The sequence below is a fragment of the Dysidea avara genome, chromosome 3 (assembly GCF_963678975.1).
Source record: "Dysidea avara chromosome 3, odDysAvar1.4, whole genome shotgun sequence".
Lineage (NCBI taxonomy): Eukaryota > Metazoa > Porifera > Demospongiae > Dictyoceratida > Dysideidae > Dysidea > Dysidea avara.
The window spans coordinates 1,066,942-1,082,244 of NC_089274.1; the positions used below are offsets into that span (position 1 = coordinate 1,066,942).

At 37.8% G+C, this 15,303-nt stretch overlaps 2 protein-coding genes across 2 annotated transcripts; one reads left to right on the forward strand and one right to left on the reverse strand.

Moving 5' to 3' along the window:
• Window positions 1–4,750: 4,750 nt before the first annotated feature.
• On the reverse strand, window positions 4,751–7,783 carry LOC136248742 (sorcin-like). Its single transcript, XM_066040531.1, has 9 exons — window positions 7,626–7,783; window positions 7,412–7,573; window positions 7,053–7,122; window positions 6,962–7,005; window positions 6,623–6,691; window positions 6,493–6,571; window positions 6,329–6,442; window positions 4,943–5,001; window positions 4,751–4,886 (listed from the first exon to the last, which is right to left on the reverse strand). The coding sequence occupies exons 1-9, from the start codon at window positions 7,647–7,649 to the stop codon at window positions 4,860–4,862; spliced, it is 648 nt and encodes a 215-aa protein (XP_065896603.1). The 5' UTR covers window positions 7,650–7,783; the 3' UTR covers window positions 4,751–4,859.
• Window positions 7,697–13,372, forward strand: LOC136248741 (ELL-associated factor 1-like). Its single transcript, XM_066040530.1, has 7 exons — window positions 7,697–7,869; window positions 7,918–8,009; window positions 9,165–9,254; window positions 9,308–9,357; window positions 11,701–12,247; window positions 12,733–12,793; window positions 13,189–13,372. Exons 1-7 carry the CDS (start codon window positions 7,767–7,769, stop codon window positions 13,236–13,238), a joined length of 993 nt encoding a protein of 330 aa, XP_065896602.1. The 5' UTR covers window positions 7,697–7,766; the 3' UTR covers window positions 13,239–13,372.
• The last annotated feature ends 1,931 nt before the right edge of the window (window positions 13,373–15,303 follow it).

Below are 15,303 nucleotides of genomic sequence, written 5' to 3' on the forward strand. Positions count from 1 at the left end.
CCTTACCTGCTTTGGAAAGAGGTGGGCGGCGCCCCAAAACAATGATATCGAATATCTCCTTCTCTATAAATGGAATACAACAAGCACTTTGCAATCTTCAAGTAAACAAATCAAGTGGCCCTGACCGCATACCTCCTTATATTCTTAAAAACTGTGCCGAGGAGATCTCTCCTGTGTTGAAAGTAGCTAATATTTGCAGGGTCATTTACAACAGGTAATTTACCAACAGACTGGTTAACAGTAATATATGTCCAATTCACAAAAAAGGAAGGCGTGATGATGCTTCTAACTACAGACCCATTTCTCTGACATCGATCTGTTCTAAAGTACTTGATCAACGATATTGCAAAAGGTTTGCTGATGATTGTCTATTGTATCGTGTGGTCTCATGTGAAGAGGACATTGCTGAACTCCAACGTGATCTTAATACCATGTTCAAATGGTCACAATTGTGGCAAATGAAATTTAATGTTTCAAAATGTGTTACCTTGAAGTGTTACAGGATATGGAATCCATTGCTAACAGACTATAGTTTCATCAACACCCAAAAACTACAAAGTGTCAAGAAGCATCCATATCTGGGTATAGTAGCTATTTGACCAAACAATGACTTTCATTCCTCATATTGACAACATCACATCCAAAGCAACCTGACTAGAACTTTGAATTTTGTTAAATGGAACTTGTGTAATTGCTCCCAGCAAACTAAATCTAGAGCCTACACTAGCCTCATCAGACCAACACTTGAATATGCTAGTTCTGTGTGGGATCCCCACCATAACAATCACATTGCCTCTATAGGAAAAATTCAAAGGAGAGCTCTTAGATGGATATTTTAAATAATGACTATAATTTCAGTCACAGTGTTACCAACATGCTACAAAGTCTCAATTGGCCTACATTACAACACCGTCGTAAAAGGATGCGTCTTACCTTGCTGTTTAAAAATTCCTAATTAGCTATTTCACTGCGATTTCCACAAATTCAAGAATTCATCATCATCAATCCTACTACTGTATGACAACAAATATTGGCGAAACTAGTATTTGGCAATTTGCTATAAAATTGCAGTTGGCGAAATTTTAATTTGGCGAAATGCTCTCACTGAAAAATTGGCGAATGGCGTAAGTACTGACTCGCTTTAAAGAATATTCTAGTCCTGCTTCCATAGACGCCTACTGGAATATCTGTGTTCCAATATCTTTCATGGACACACTTACTTTCAGGATTATTTGCTGTCTGTAGGCATACTCGTTCATTTATCAATGGCTGTACACGAATTCATGTCTGCTGCTCTCTGCAAGCTTACGTGGAGCCACACCCACTAATCGAGTACGAGTTCTAGTCTAGTCAGTAAACCACACCCATTTTGGCATGTGTGGAACCACAATAATTTACCATTTTCAGCAGTATCCATGAAGGTTTGTCGAAAACCTACTTCAACAACTGCTTGATCCAATGTTTGAAAATATTGACGAAGTTTAAATTTGGCGGTTTTGTGACGAATCGCCAATTCGCCAAATTTTGTTCACCGCCAAATTTAATTGATATACGGTATATTGCCAGTTGATTGTAGTAAATATGTGATGAGCTGTTTACATTGTTGGTTCTTGTAGATCTAGGTTCAGCAGTTTGATGTCATGTGATACTCAGTTACGACGATTGTCGGTGGATTCCTGCCCTACAAGTTTAATAGAACAGCATATAGCTAGTCAGTAAATGTTTGCATGCATGCAAGCATCATTTGTTTACACTATAGTGTAGGCCTTGTGTGCATACACTTTTCATATTTTTCTTTGATAATGTCTCACATATATCTAAGTGAGCGTGTTTCTCGTGTGTGTAGTTAGGTTGATGTTTATATGCCCAACCATCAAATATTGGCTGGCTACGCCCTTGCCAGAGTTGGGATAACATTTTGTAATTAAGTTATGTAATAAATTACTAATAATATAGTATGTACCAGATTACATGCCAATGTGCTTGTGGTGAAAAGTGGTGGGAGGGATAAAAGCCTTCTGGTAGCAGCAGCATTAAGACATAGATCACATGCATATTTAGACTATAATTAATGTGTCTAGATGTGAGAATCTGATGCTCATTCATTCATGTAGAGTTTTGTTCAATTACTCTTAAGAGAACGTTATATACTCTGATACCGTATAGAGTGTTGTTTTTTTCCAAAGGGGTCACAGACTGGCAGCCATATATGCATCTGTAAAAATTTCCCCCTTGAAATTTGTAGTTTGATCACGAAAAATGTCCCATCAAAAAATCCCGTTATATATTGAATGAATAATAGAGGTCATTCTGATGAATAATAAATACTTGCAATTTTCCATTATTTTTTTAAATAATAAAAATAATTAAAGGCATATCTGGTGTGTGGTGATGTTCCTGATCCCAAGATACAGAATTGGGTAAGTAAAATAACCTACAAATTAAATATATAATATTTGTGACCACATCTATAGGCAGTTTGTTCCATTTATCAATTACTCTTTCTCTAAATACATGGGCTCTAATGTCATCTCTTGTTACCCGGCAGCTGCTTTGAAATCTTACCAATACGGATTACTACCTCTTGTATTGTTATGTGATGTGAAAAATTGGCTTAGAAATGTTTTGAAATATACAGTAGACAGTAATCATATCACAGCTCTGCTAAAAACAGGTTCTTATACTAATACCTATTTCTGGAGAGAAATCCTTTTGTCTTTCATGCTAATAGCTGCTATATTTCTCTTAATGTGTTATATAAAAACTAATCCTTTCAGGTTATGATTAGCCAGAGAGCATGAAGGAGTTCCCCTTTGTTGTGTGTAGTTTGACTTGTTTTTTTCCTCAAGCCTGTCCAGAACAGTAGGTCTACTATATTTCATTCAAATGTCTGACACAATATTAATATGGCCAACTACAATTTTCACCATACACTTCCTATGGGGAATCCATAAAGGTGCAATGCTTATCGCAACTAGCCTTTCCCAAACTTGCCAAACCGTACATGTCTGTTGGCACCTTGGCTGTCACCACTAATCTGGTTGGCTGAAATGTTAATTGTCTTGAGAAAAAAATGCACTTTTAACTTTTAGCTGTTTTTCAGGATCCAGTTCATGGACGTGCTGTAAAATCTTGTATATTAAAATTCATGTACACATGGCTCCATATGAAAATTTTTTTTGATTTCATGAATATTGGATGAGTTAATTTGGTAAAGTGCTTGGCAGCTTATGAAACATCTGTTGAACAGATATAATTTAATTTTTACTGCTTTACAGAAGTTACAGCAAAATAATTACAGGCCACTTATCATTAATTTTATGGTTCAGGATCCCCGTCCACATAGCTATGTCTCACCACCTAAATTTGGTTATTATTATGACATCACACAAGTTTTCACCATTATTTCATCATCTCAATGTTTCATGATTGTATGGAAATAATATACTAACTTGTTTAAATAGCTAATGGGCATAGAGGAATACAAGCTAGATGGGCTGATGACCCACCTCAATGTCAGACAGTGGAGGAGTTTTAACCCTTTAAAGATCAAGATACTCTGATAGAGTACTATAAGCTAACTTTTAATAAAACAGTCAGTCAGGTGTCTGTAAGATTGTAATGAATAAGCTGCCCACATTAATATTATTATAACAATAAGTGCATGGACTAGTTAATATTTACAGTTCTGAGGTCTAGCACTGGTAGCTATTTAGGCCATTCCAAATAAATTCTCGTACATGCGGTCCATTTCCATTACAAGATTAGTAGTTAAATTTTCAAACAAATAGTTGCCTATAGCAAACTGTTTAAAGCATGGTCAAGCTTGTAACTACATGGTTTTATCTTTTAAGGAGCAGGAATGATAACATAGCTTAGGTGAATTGTGTCAACTTGGTAGCATACTGATAATTATGTGAGTTGACACCCTTATAAAATGAATGCAAAAATAACCAGAAAATAATGGAATAAATGCAAGAATAATGGCCTACTCAAGCTTGTACATCTTCTAAATTCACCAGGAGCCTTGTGGCACTTAATGAGCTCCTGATAACACAGGAGTATACATGTTAACTGATACCCTTGTAAAGATCAATATCAGTTTTACTGACCACATGCAGAATAATGTAACATTTTAGAGCTGTCATGCAGTGTGAAACCAGATGCATAGCAACATGGTGGTGTTATGAATGTTAGAGCCCCTCCATAATTCAATATCAATGAAGTGTTAAATTCATTCAAATTTCAAAACATGTTCTGCATGCATGCCCTCTCAGCATATAGAGCAAATAACTTAGCCCCTCCCTTAGTTATCCACACCTTGGCCTCAGTAATTATTTTTCAGATATATAATGTAGCTCCTCACCTAGGTCTAGGGACAGACACTCTTGCCATTATAACTTAGCCCCTCCCATGCCAAGATGGAAACCCAGCCACACTCACCTCCTCCAGCTGTTCACTATGACACCTGTCAAGAGCAATCTACAATATATGGTAACATGTACTGTGCGTAACACTGCAGTGCACATATAGCAAGAAGTACACTACCCAGGGAATGACACCATCTCTTTCAGCTCTTCCATCAATTTTAAAAGCTTGTCCTAGACTCCCACACATTCAATTCGATTTCAGAAGTCAGTCTAATCCAGAAATGATTCAAAAGTTTGCATGCAATTTGAAGTCAATTTTTACAATATTTCATCAGAGATCATTTTCTACTCTGAATCCAAAGGTGCTCTGTACCACTCTGTTCAGCATAAAGAAAACTGAAACAGTTATCACATGACAGAAATTAATACTATATCACAGCTACACAAATACACAAAACTATTGTCAATCATCAGTTAGTTCACATCCCCTCACAGACTCATGGTGACTTGTATAAACTACAAGTGAAGAATAATATGATCAATCCAGATGTCTAGGTAGTATGCTTCCTTACCTCGTCATATCGGAAGGTGGCTGTTCCATTGCGCTGATAATCTCTCTGCTGGAACTGAGCTGTAATATTATTAAACACAAGTAAACACCAAACTCTCACATACAAAACAGTAACACATACTAGCTAAATAAAATACTCAATAAACACAACCCTTGTACAGTGGCTCACATAGCCACATTGTAAGTTCATGACAATCTCCCCAGTGTAAAGGCCTTTTCATACTACAGTTAAATGTGCATTGAAGCCGAATAACGATTTCACACATGAACCGGATTGACCACAATGCACATTCAATCTGGTTTCATGTCATCCACCTCAAGAGGTGAATTGGCTGGACTTGATGTGTATTAGCTCCAATAGCAATGGGGCGCCATACAATTTCCAGATATCTCACGCAAAGCATGGCTATTGTGCCAAGACTAAAGCGATGGTATACCTAGTGTTATACTCGGCTCGTGGGAGCAATACAGTGACCATGAGTGAGTGTCGAAGGAATAGCATACCCTTCTGAAATCATCATTCCCGGTACAGGTTTCCTCTAAGAATTAACCAGCTTCTTGGCACCCAATATTTTGTTCATGTACTAACAACATTCCTCACTGTGAACACTTTACTGACTACAATGGAATACAAAGAAGACAGTACAATGACCAACGTCATTAAAAATTTTCGTTATGTAATCGGGTAAATAATCACGTGTTATGAAAGTGAATTGAATTCAGTTGCTGCACACGTAGAGTGAAATGGATTGATGTCCATTCGATCCACTCTCAGTCTGACCACAGCTGGATCTGCATTCAATGTGCATTAAGTGTGAAAAGGCCTAGCAATGAAGAATCAGTGTTCAACTGTGGCAAAGAATTCAGTACTTCCTGAAAAGTTAGTTGGAGAATGATTTCTCTTTACAACTAAATACTGCTAGCCACACTCACTTTACCTGTTAGTCTGGTAACTTTTTTTTATACCACTCACTTTTTTAACAAGTTTGACAGTGCTCACTGTAGAGTCTGGTCACAACCATATACTGAAATTGTTTGAATCACATGGGTTTTGTCATGAAACTGATGGCTTTGTGACTAGGTAGTATTGTTATAGGTGCAGCCCCTCTTTGCTTAGGTTGTGCCCCTTGACTTATTTGGGAGTTTCCAGTTAGCACTTATCCATGCATAGTTACTGTAGATACTAATACTCTTTGGACAACAGTATCTATGGTGCTGCTCATCATACACCAAATATTACAGATTTGCCACTATAGTGGCAGTGTACATAAGTCCAGTATGCAGTTGTGACCAGACCCTTTTACAGCAACTAATCAAAATGTCAAAAAGTAAACAATGTAAACGGGTCGGCAGTGCCAGACTATTTACCTGCAGCTACACTACTCACTTGTTATTGATCTCAGTTTAGTCACACAAGACACAAAATCATCAAATGAAACTTTCCCATCAGTGGAGTAACGACGCATTAAACAACCAATACCTTGTGGGGACAAGTTGTAACCTGTACATTGCAACATATTACATTACTCTAAATAATGATCACCACCTCACCAAATGATGTAATAGCTTGTTGTAGCTCATGTCCCTCCATTGTACCTGAACGATCTCGGTCAAAGTTCATAAATGTGGTCTATACAAGTGTCATAATATACTCTAATAGAACAGTTAGTACATTGCACACCTTCCACTGGTTCAAAACCGTCCATAGTTCCTTGAACTCAGTAAACCCCATCTTGCCACTGAAATCACGCTGTGGTACAGTTCAGGAGTACAACAGCAACAGAGATTCTTTCTGGATGATTTTATTGTTCAAACAAATAGCAAGAGATCATGTTGCTTGCCACTCCAAAGAATTTGGTGATCGACTATACCACAATTTTAGGTGTAACAAAACATTAGAAACAACATTCTAGCTAGCTAAAAACATGAAACCAACATAGTAGCTACACATGCGTACATGGAAGATTCTATTCAAAAACTAAATTTCTCAAACGCATACTTGCATCACCCACAAGGATACATCCAACATTGTTATCATTATCCTACATGTCTCCTTACTGAATGCTACACAACAAGCAGTACATGATGTGTTAGCATTGTTTATCACTGACTTTGGTAAGACCCACTAATCCCTGAGCTGGTCAGGCATCTCTGTAGTTCCTCTGCGTCAATTTGACCATCCTGTGACATGGAAAGACATTATCTGTATTAACCTCTGACCTTTAACATCACTGCAATGACTGCATCAAGCCCACTCCACAGTACATACAGAAACCCACTAATGTAGCTAGCACTATACAGGCCACATTTCACTATCATTATATAATTTCACTTCACAGTTCTTTTACACCCCCATGGCCACACAGAGCAACTGGCCACTACAACACTGTCCCAGGATTTCTCTGCAATTGCAAGGAAAGTAATGACCTTTATCTCTTGACCAAACTAGTTCCAGCGCTTCAATACATACCGGTCCAGCTACAGCACTGAAGTATCCATATAGTGGATCAGGAGGCATGCCTACGCCGGGTGGCATTCCTACCCCTGGTGGCATCCCTGGGCCGGGTGGCATACCTGGGCCTGGTGGCATCCCGCCCATGGGCGGCATTCCACCGGGAGGCGGCATTCCTGGCTGCGATTAGCAATGTCACAAAATGAACAGTATTAAGTGGTAAATAACTTACTGCTCCATATCCTGGGTACGCCATTTACACCAAACTTTTGAGTTCAAATCCTAAAAGTAGCGAAGGGATGTGAAAGCGGCGTTTTACGGTAGACAACGAAGTCTTGTGCACGTGCACGGGTTGACGTCACGCAACAAATTTATGGCTGTTCCTGCCCTACCTGTAACCAATGGCGTGTCCTACAAAGTCAAGTTGGGGAAGAGTTTTAGTGACAGAAATAATAACGCGTTTCATACTATTAGCTGTAAGGTACCGACTTTGTGTATCCTAATAAATTGGTGCAACACTACAGATGATTTCAAGCCAATGTCAGTAGACTACTCAAAGCCCGCCAGAATGAGGGTGTCTGAGGATGAAGTAATTGTGTCTGTACCTAATGTACAAGTATGTTTGATATGGTATAGGTAGACCAATATTTTCAAAGGACACATTTGCTGTGTTGTCGTTTTGCTTAATATGTACATTGTGCCGGTACTGGTTAACAAGTACAAACAGCTATTGTGCCAGCATAGTAGTATGCCCCGAGTATTTGACTTTAGGGCACGCGACCAGTAGTTTGCCTCAAGTCTTGTACTTTAGGGCACGCGACAAGTAGTGTTAGGGTCGGGTTCAGCTTTGGTTTCTTCTTCACTTCAGTTGGATATTTATAAGGTAGAAACTAACACAGATCGGTAGCTGCAGCACCAGTGGTATAGTGGTTACGAGTATGGACCATGATTATGGATGCCAGTGTTTGAGCCCTACTTTTTTTTTTTTTTTTTTTTGCTTAGGTTTATTGTCCAAGTTTTTTTTTTTTTTTTTTTTTTTAATGCACATAACTTCTCAGTAGCCTCCACTGCTGGCAAAATATCTGGCAATACAGTGCAACCTGTGCCAGCTCTATATAACCTGCCAAATATGTAATCAGTTACCTCTACCTGGTCTGGCTATGTAAGACTGTAATCATCATGTGCATAGAGTTTGTGTGTGTGTGCGTGCATGCTCCACCCAGTATAGAGGTTTTCAGAAGAATCCAAAAACACGTGTATTTATGGAAAGCTATTACATTTGAACTTAATAGCCGTGATGTTTTATGGAACTTAGGTCACTATGGACGTATAAAACATGGGATGTTCTATTGGCATCTTGAAAACCACCAGTGCGAATTGGCTACCAAAAGAATATATGTTATTAACCACTATATACCCATATTGTTTGTGGAGTATTGTGGCTAAAGCTGCTGAACTGTGGCTGGTGGGGGCTAATTTTGCATTTGGCCACAAACTTCTTGGTGACTAAAGCATACTTAGTCACTGACTTTTCTTCAAAATGTAGTGCTTCATTTACCACATTCATCCTTCACTGTTTCTCTCTAACAAAATTCATACGTCCAGAAGTCTGAAGTGCATCTATTATTTTCACACAATTTCCAATATTTCTTGTAGATTGTTGCAACTATTACATGGCATAAGGTCAGACGTAATGGCATCCTGTAAATATACATGTTTTCAGATTCTTATGAAAACCTCTATAGATAGTTGTTATCATGTTGTATTAAAGGCAGAATCAGAGGAGCATGTAACTCAATTCAGAGGTGGTAAGAAGATATGTCAGAAGGAGTGTGTTCTAATCATCAACACAAAGACTAGGGTAATTCCCTTCCTGGTAGTATCACATGAATCGTCTTGTTGTTACCATATTAGGAAGCCACACTAGAGAGGGTCACCAATACAGTACAACTGAAAGTGTTGAGGTAAGATCACATGATCACAGAGGTGTTGACTGTATCTGTGGGTTAGATGTTAAGTGTACAGTGTTAATTATTTAAAAGTCTCACCGTATTCTATCATCATATCACATGATTTTGGATATGTTGTGATACCATCTAGATAGAGGCATCTAGGGACAATTAATTTGATAGTTGATAAATTACTATTGAGTGAATGAATCATCCACTAGTAATATATTCACTTAAAATACCTTTTGAAGAACAAAATGTCATTTTTCCCTCCTACAGACAATATGCAACACAAACAGTAGTCGCTGATACTGATAGTGGAAAACCATCAATGCTATTACTGTTAGTCTAGTTGCTATGCAGCTTATTACTGTTAGTCTAGTTGCTATGCGGCTTTGTCTTACGTACATGATTCACATCATTGTCAAATAACACCTGTCTTTGTGTGCATGATGCCATTACGAAACTGTAAATTTTAATGAGTATGAATAATGTTGACTTGAAATTTAATGTGATGAGTATACATGCTTGTTTAGAGAGCATATTATATAAATTGATAACTTGTGTGGTTACCATATTTATCTGTATAGAGGTCTTTCGATAAGTCCAAGAATTGAATGCAGATTACTATTATGAATGTGAATAGGTCATGTACAGACTACTGGACATGTAAACTATTGAGCATTCTATTAGCATCTTGAAAACTACCAGTGATAAACAGATGTATATCAGTATTGTGTAGGGAGACTGGTGGCTGCAGCTATTAAACTATGCCTTGTAGAATTAATCACACATTTGGTCTAGAACTTCTTAAGTAGTGAAAAAAATGGACTTTTTTCAAAGTATACTAGTAGTATACTACTAGATAGTTTTTGTTTGTATCACTACAACCTTCACTTTGTCTTTGAACACGCAGCCTCTAACAACCATCACTAAAATTGTACTAATGTGTCTTCCCGTCCAGGAACCTTAAAGCGTAACTAATACTTTTTACACAATTTCCGATAAGTTTCATAAATTCTTATGGCAATTCACATGTAATATACACATGTCTTGGATTTTCAAAAGACCTCTGTAGACACTGTATAGAGGCTAGCTCATTTATTTCCTGTAATCTTGTGAACCAGCTGAAATGTCTTGTTTGTCCTTGTAGCAGCTACAGTTTGACAAGTTTCACTGGTTGTAGTAAACCTTGTAAATGAAGCTATTGTAATCTCATACAAGACCATGTATTAAGGTAGCCCCACGGGCCTTCATTTAAGATCTGGTGTTCAGGCTTTAATTAGATAATATGGTAGTGATTTAGCCTGTTCCTAAGTATGAATATCAAATAAATGTCACTTATAAAGCTACAGGTTATATATATATATACAAATTTATTTATTGTACAGTTAGCGTCATTAGTAAAAACAAGGCTTGCAGCAAGACAGCTGTATACATGACTTGTCAAGATAGCCCAGAGTAACGTGGTTTTTTGTCTGAAATATAAGGAATAAGTGTTCTTACTTTACTTGTAATCCCACAATTACATTTCCACACAAATTATTATTGTGTTATGTACACGGATAATATATATGTTGCACATGGATTGAAAACGTGCATATAAAATGTATTACGAATAGTATGTTTTATAGTCTTTGTAGTGGAGACTAGTGTAGAATAACGTGATTTTCTCACAGTTTCAGAATGTTTCTGAAATGTATAGGACCTTTTCGTCAAGTAGTAGTGTCTTTTATCATCCCTGAAGTTTTTCATTGTTGGGCGTTGCATAGTTTAACAGTTAACTACACTGTTTGTGGTTAGTATGTTGCTCTGGTATGTTTGTGTGGGCTAATCTCTGACTTGGTAATGGCGAAAGAAAGGATAGCCACTCAATTTATAGTAGTATAAGTCAACACTGAATTATTGAGTGGATGAGGCATGAATGTAATGGAAAGTTTGTGTAGGCAAATCATGGCAGTTAGAGCATGTACTTACATAGGCTTGGTATACGTGAAAGAACAATATCTGTTCTGTTTCTTTAGCAACACAACGTGGTAGGTTGGCATCGTGTGAAGCTACACCACAATGAAACGTTCAGGCAACTATGCACCTGGCAACAGGAACCACCAATACGCACTCACAGACACTCAAGTGGGAGCTCTTCATTCCATTACTATTCGTTAGAAGAATAAGTACTAGAATCAGTTTCATATAAAATATTGTCTTCCTCTGCGTAAATGGCTAGTTTCACCATGAATTAAATTTCTCCTTAAACTTTATTACAAGGAATGTTTCACCGTTTCGTGAAATTTACGGACTTGTTTCCAATCCATGTGCAACATATATATTATCTGTGGTTATGTGCATACTCCGTAGACCAGCAAAGGAAAGGAGTAAAGTACCAGCCAAGATGCCAGATAGGTCAATATCTCCCCTACCAAACCCTCCCACTGGCCACTCCTTGAAGCTACCAAACAAACTCACAAACACATCGAGGTCACAGAGCCCCTCTGTTGGGGGACGACCTCCTAAGAAGAAGAAAAAGACAGCAACAGTTAGTGGAGTGACTGTAAAGGAAGATACTATTCCAGTGGCAGTGCCAGTAACTCAAGAACCAGTGGCACTTCTACCTGATACTAGTAGTAGCTCTAAGAGTAAATCTGACGCTTCTAAACCATCCACACACCCAACAGCACCTGTCTCCAGTTTGTCATCATCTCTGTCATCCAGTGACTCAGAGTTGGAAGAGGTTACTGGTATCTCCATGCCGACAATCACTCCTGGTAACATGGTGGCTACAGCAGCAGCTCATGGTAATAATGTGGGCATGGCTAAGAGAGGGAGGGGCTATGATGGGAGCAGCAGCAGCAGTGGCAGTGATAGTGGGGGCAGTAGCTCAGGATCAGCAAGTGACAGTGATGAGGTAATATTGCATCATATCCTGGTGGAGTCGTTTTTGTGGAGACTCTGTGACAACAAAATTTCTATTTGTGTCGTAGGTGTGTATTGCATTGCATTGTGTTTGTGTCTGTGTGTATGTGTGTATTGCATTGTGTTTGTGTCTGTGTATAGGTGTGTATTGCATTGTGTTTGTGTCTGTGTGTATGTGTGTATTGCATTGTGTTTGTGTCTGTGTGTAGGTGTGTATTGCATTGTGTTTGTGTCTGTGTGTACAGTAGGTGTGTATTGCATTGTGTTTGTGTCTGTGTGTACAGTATGTGTGTATTGCATTGTGTTTGTGTCTGTGTATCATTGTGTTTGTGTCTGTGTGTAGGTGTGTGTTGCATTGTGTTTGTGTCTGTATGTGAAAAATCCAAACTAAGTGTGGCTAATTGTGGTTATCTAATATGAACATCTTATTGTCCGTGTAACAGCCTGGCACATTACATAAAGTTTTCACTGTTACAGGAAGATGATTCCAATCATATAAAGCATCCTTCACCTCGACGACCATCCATGTCTGTTTTACGTAAGTGCTATTTCTACTCATTTGACAGGGAGACTTAACCACAGAAGTATTTTAGAAATCACACCATTCATCACAAGACATAAACATTGCACACAAGACATATAAAACCTGCAAAAATGGTGGCAAAATTATTGAATTTAGTCCACAAAGTCTGGTATGTAATAGCTCCACTTTGCTGTGACTAACTAATTCACATACATATTGGTCAGAGCAATTGTCCTGTGATATAGCATTTGTCCAACTGCTCTTAGAGTTGATAAAATGGTCAAAGAAAAGAATTTGTGTAAATGTTTTCCCAAAAAAATTACCCTATTTCTTAAATTTGCCAACATTTTCTCTCTTGCACTGTCATACCCTCTTTGTCTCACATGAGCATTGTATACCTGCTCCCACAGATAATGACCTTCGTCTCAGTGACTCCAGCTCAGAATCAGAGAGTGATTAATTTAAACAATTGTAACATGTAATTCAGCAAATGAAATTATGTCTTTTGTACGGTTTATTGCATGTATAACAATTAATCAGTGTGTAAAAAATACAGATAATTGTAGTACATTTGAAATTATACATGGAAACTTGTACTGTCGTAAGCTTGGACATAATGGTAAGCTTCATTTTTTTACTGAGGAGCTACAACTTTGCATGAAACAGAATAGGTGGATACTCAGATACAATTTTAAAAAATTTAAAAAACAGTGTAGGAAAGTCCAACTAAGATGGAATAGTTGAAGTGTGCTTGCATATTCTAATAGAGCAGTTATATCAGTTGTCTAGACCATAATTATGGTTGAAGCACAGTAAGTATAAGAGTATTGCTTAAAGCAAAATAGGCAGTTCCAATAGCATTTGGTGTTTAGAGAAGCAAGTTGGAGTGTGTGAAGGTTATATAGTTTCACTACATCCTGTAGTACAGCATTATAAAGTGTCCCCAAGCTTTGTTCACTTACCATCTGGTTTGTGTTGTTCTCTGTCCGGGAAATTGGTGGTTGATTATGGTGCTGTTGCTGACATGTCCGTGTTGTGGTGGCTTCAGTCACGATTGCATCTACCTGTGAAGGTACCAGGGACTGCAGTTGTTCCACTCTTGAAGAAGTTACTAGACTATCTGTCTTAGTACCTGTAGAATCTAGAGCTATAAGCTAGGCATGAATAAAACCTACACACCGTCATGAATGTAAATCAGAGAACTAGCTCGCTTGACTCTGTGAAAGTCCACATAACCTAGAACATAATGTGTTGCCAAGCAGCTTTAGATGTCTGTGTCTCACCTGCTGTATTCAAAACAATGGTCAGCTCACTGTTTGATCAATTGTGTAGTCTCTCCTGCCATTCACCCTCAGCGCTGACTTTGTCCATAAGTTAGTGTCATGGAAGCACCATAACTGCTGACTCTGACACTTCATCCATATGCTTCTCCTGATGTGCACTACTATTGGGTGGTAGTTGCACACAGTTGGATTAGCCATGTAATAAGTACAAATGCAACATAAGCATATATTCTATGATGAGCTGTCTTCATTGTTTAAGTACTTGTACTGATCATCCAGAATACTACATCTCCTTCAACTAACTCATGTAATATATGTTTCCTATCTGCAAATTAACTTTTAAATATATAATATCTAGATCAATGATAACATACCAAGTTCCATTCTTATCATCCATCTCGTGCTGAGCAAATCAGAGGTGCTTGGTCAAGATGAGCTGTCTTTAAGAAACACCATCTTCCACATGTCAACCAACTCTCCATAAATCTCATAATGTTGTTGGTAATAACTGTATTAACAGTATTTGTCATAAGCTACCAGGTCAGTGATTTGGCGATCTTCATAGCAACCAACCTGTAACATTTTATGGTCACATGAGGTGGAGGTCATACCTTAAACAATGCCATCTCATTTGATGCCTTTTCACCAAATTTTATCCCATAGGTGGACCCATTGCTGTGTGGACAGTACCATCCAAAAAAGCTAGCCAAGTACTTTTGCCTAAATGCATCTCCCAATAAATATTAAAGCTTATTGGGAGAGATGCCCCAGATAATAAACTCAGTGCTGCTGTGACATATGTCTCTTTCAAAAAGTGGAGAACGGGGTGCATATGGGATTGTCTCACAGACTTGTGACATAAGTCATTGTACTACCATTTTGATGAGTTGTTCTAACTTAGAATGTGTTGACAAAATAACTAGTTTTTCCACAAACAACTGAAGTCTAACTTCTAATGATAAAGTTATGAAAGTTTATTATTATACTTATCATCTTACATTAATCATACTTAAATTAACTTAGGATAAACATAGCATACTAAATTTTAGAAAGCCCATATATAGCTCTATTCTTGTTTTAAAATAAGAAGTTATGTTTGTACTCGGAACATATTCACTATTAATATAAGTAAGCATGCTATCTCTCATTATGATAGGCTATAGGGAAGTTACATTTATGCACAATTCTATATAATTCCATTAATGCACAAGCTCAGATATGAGTATTGTCATACATGTGTAA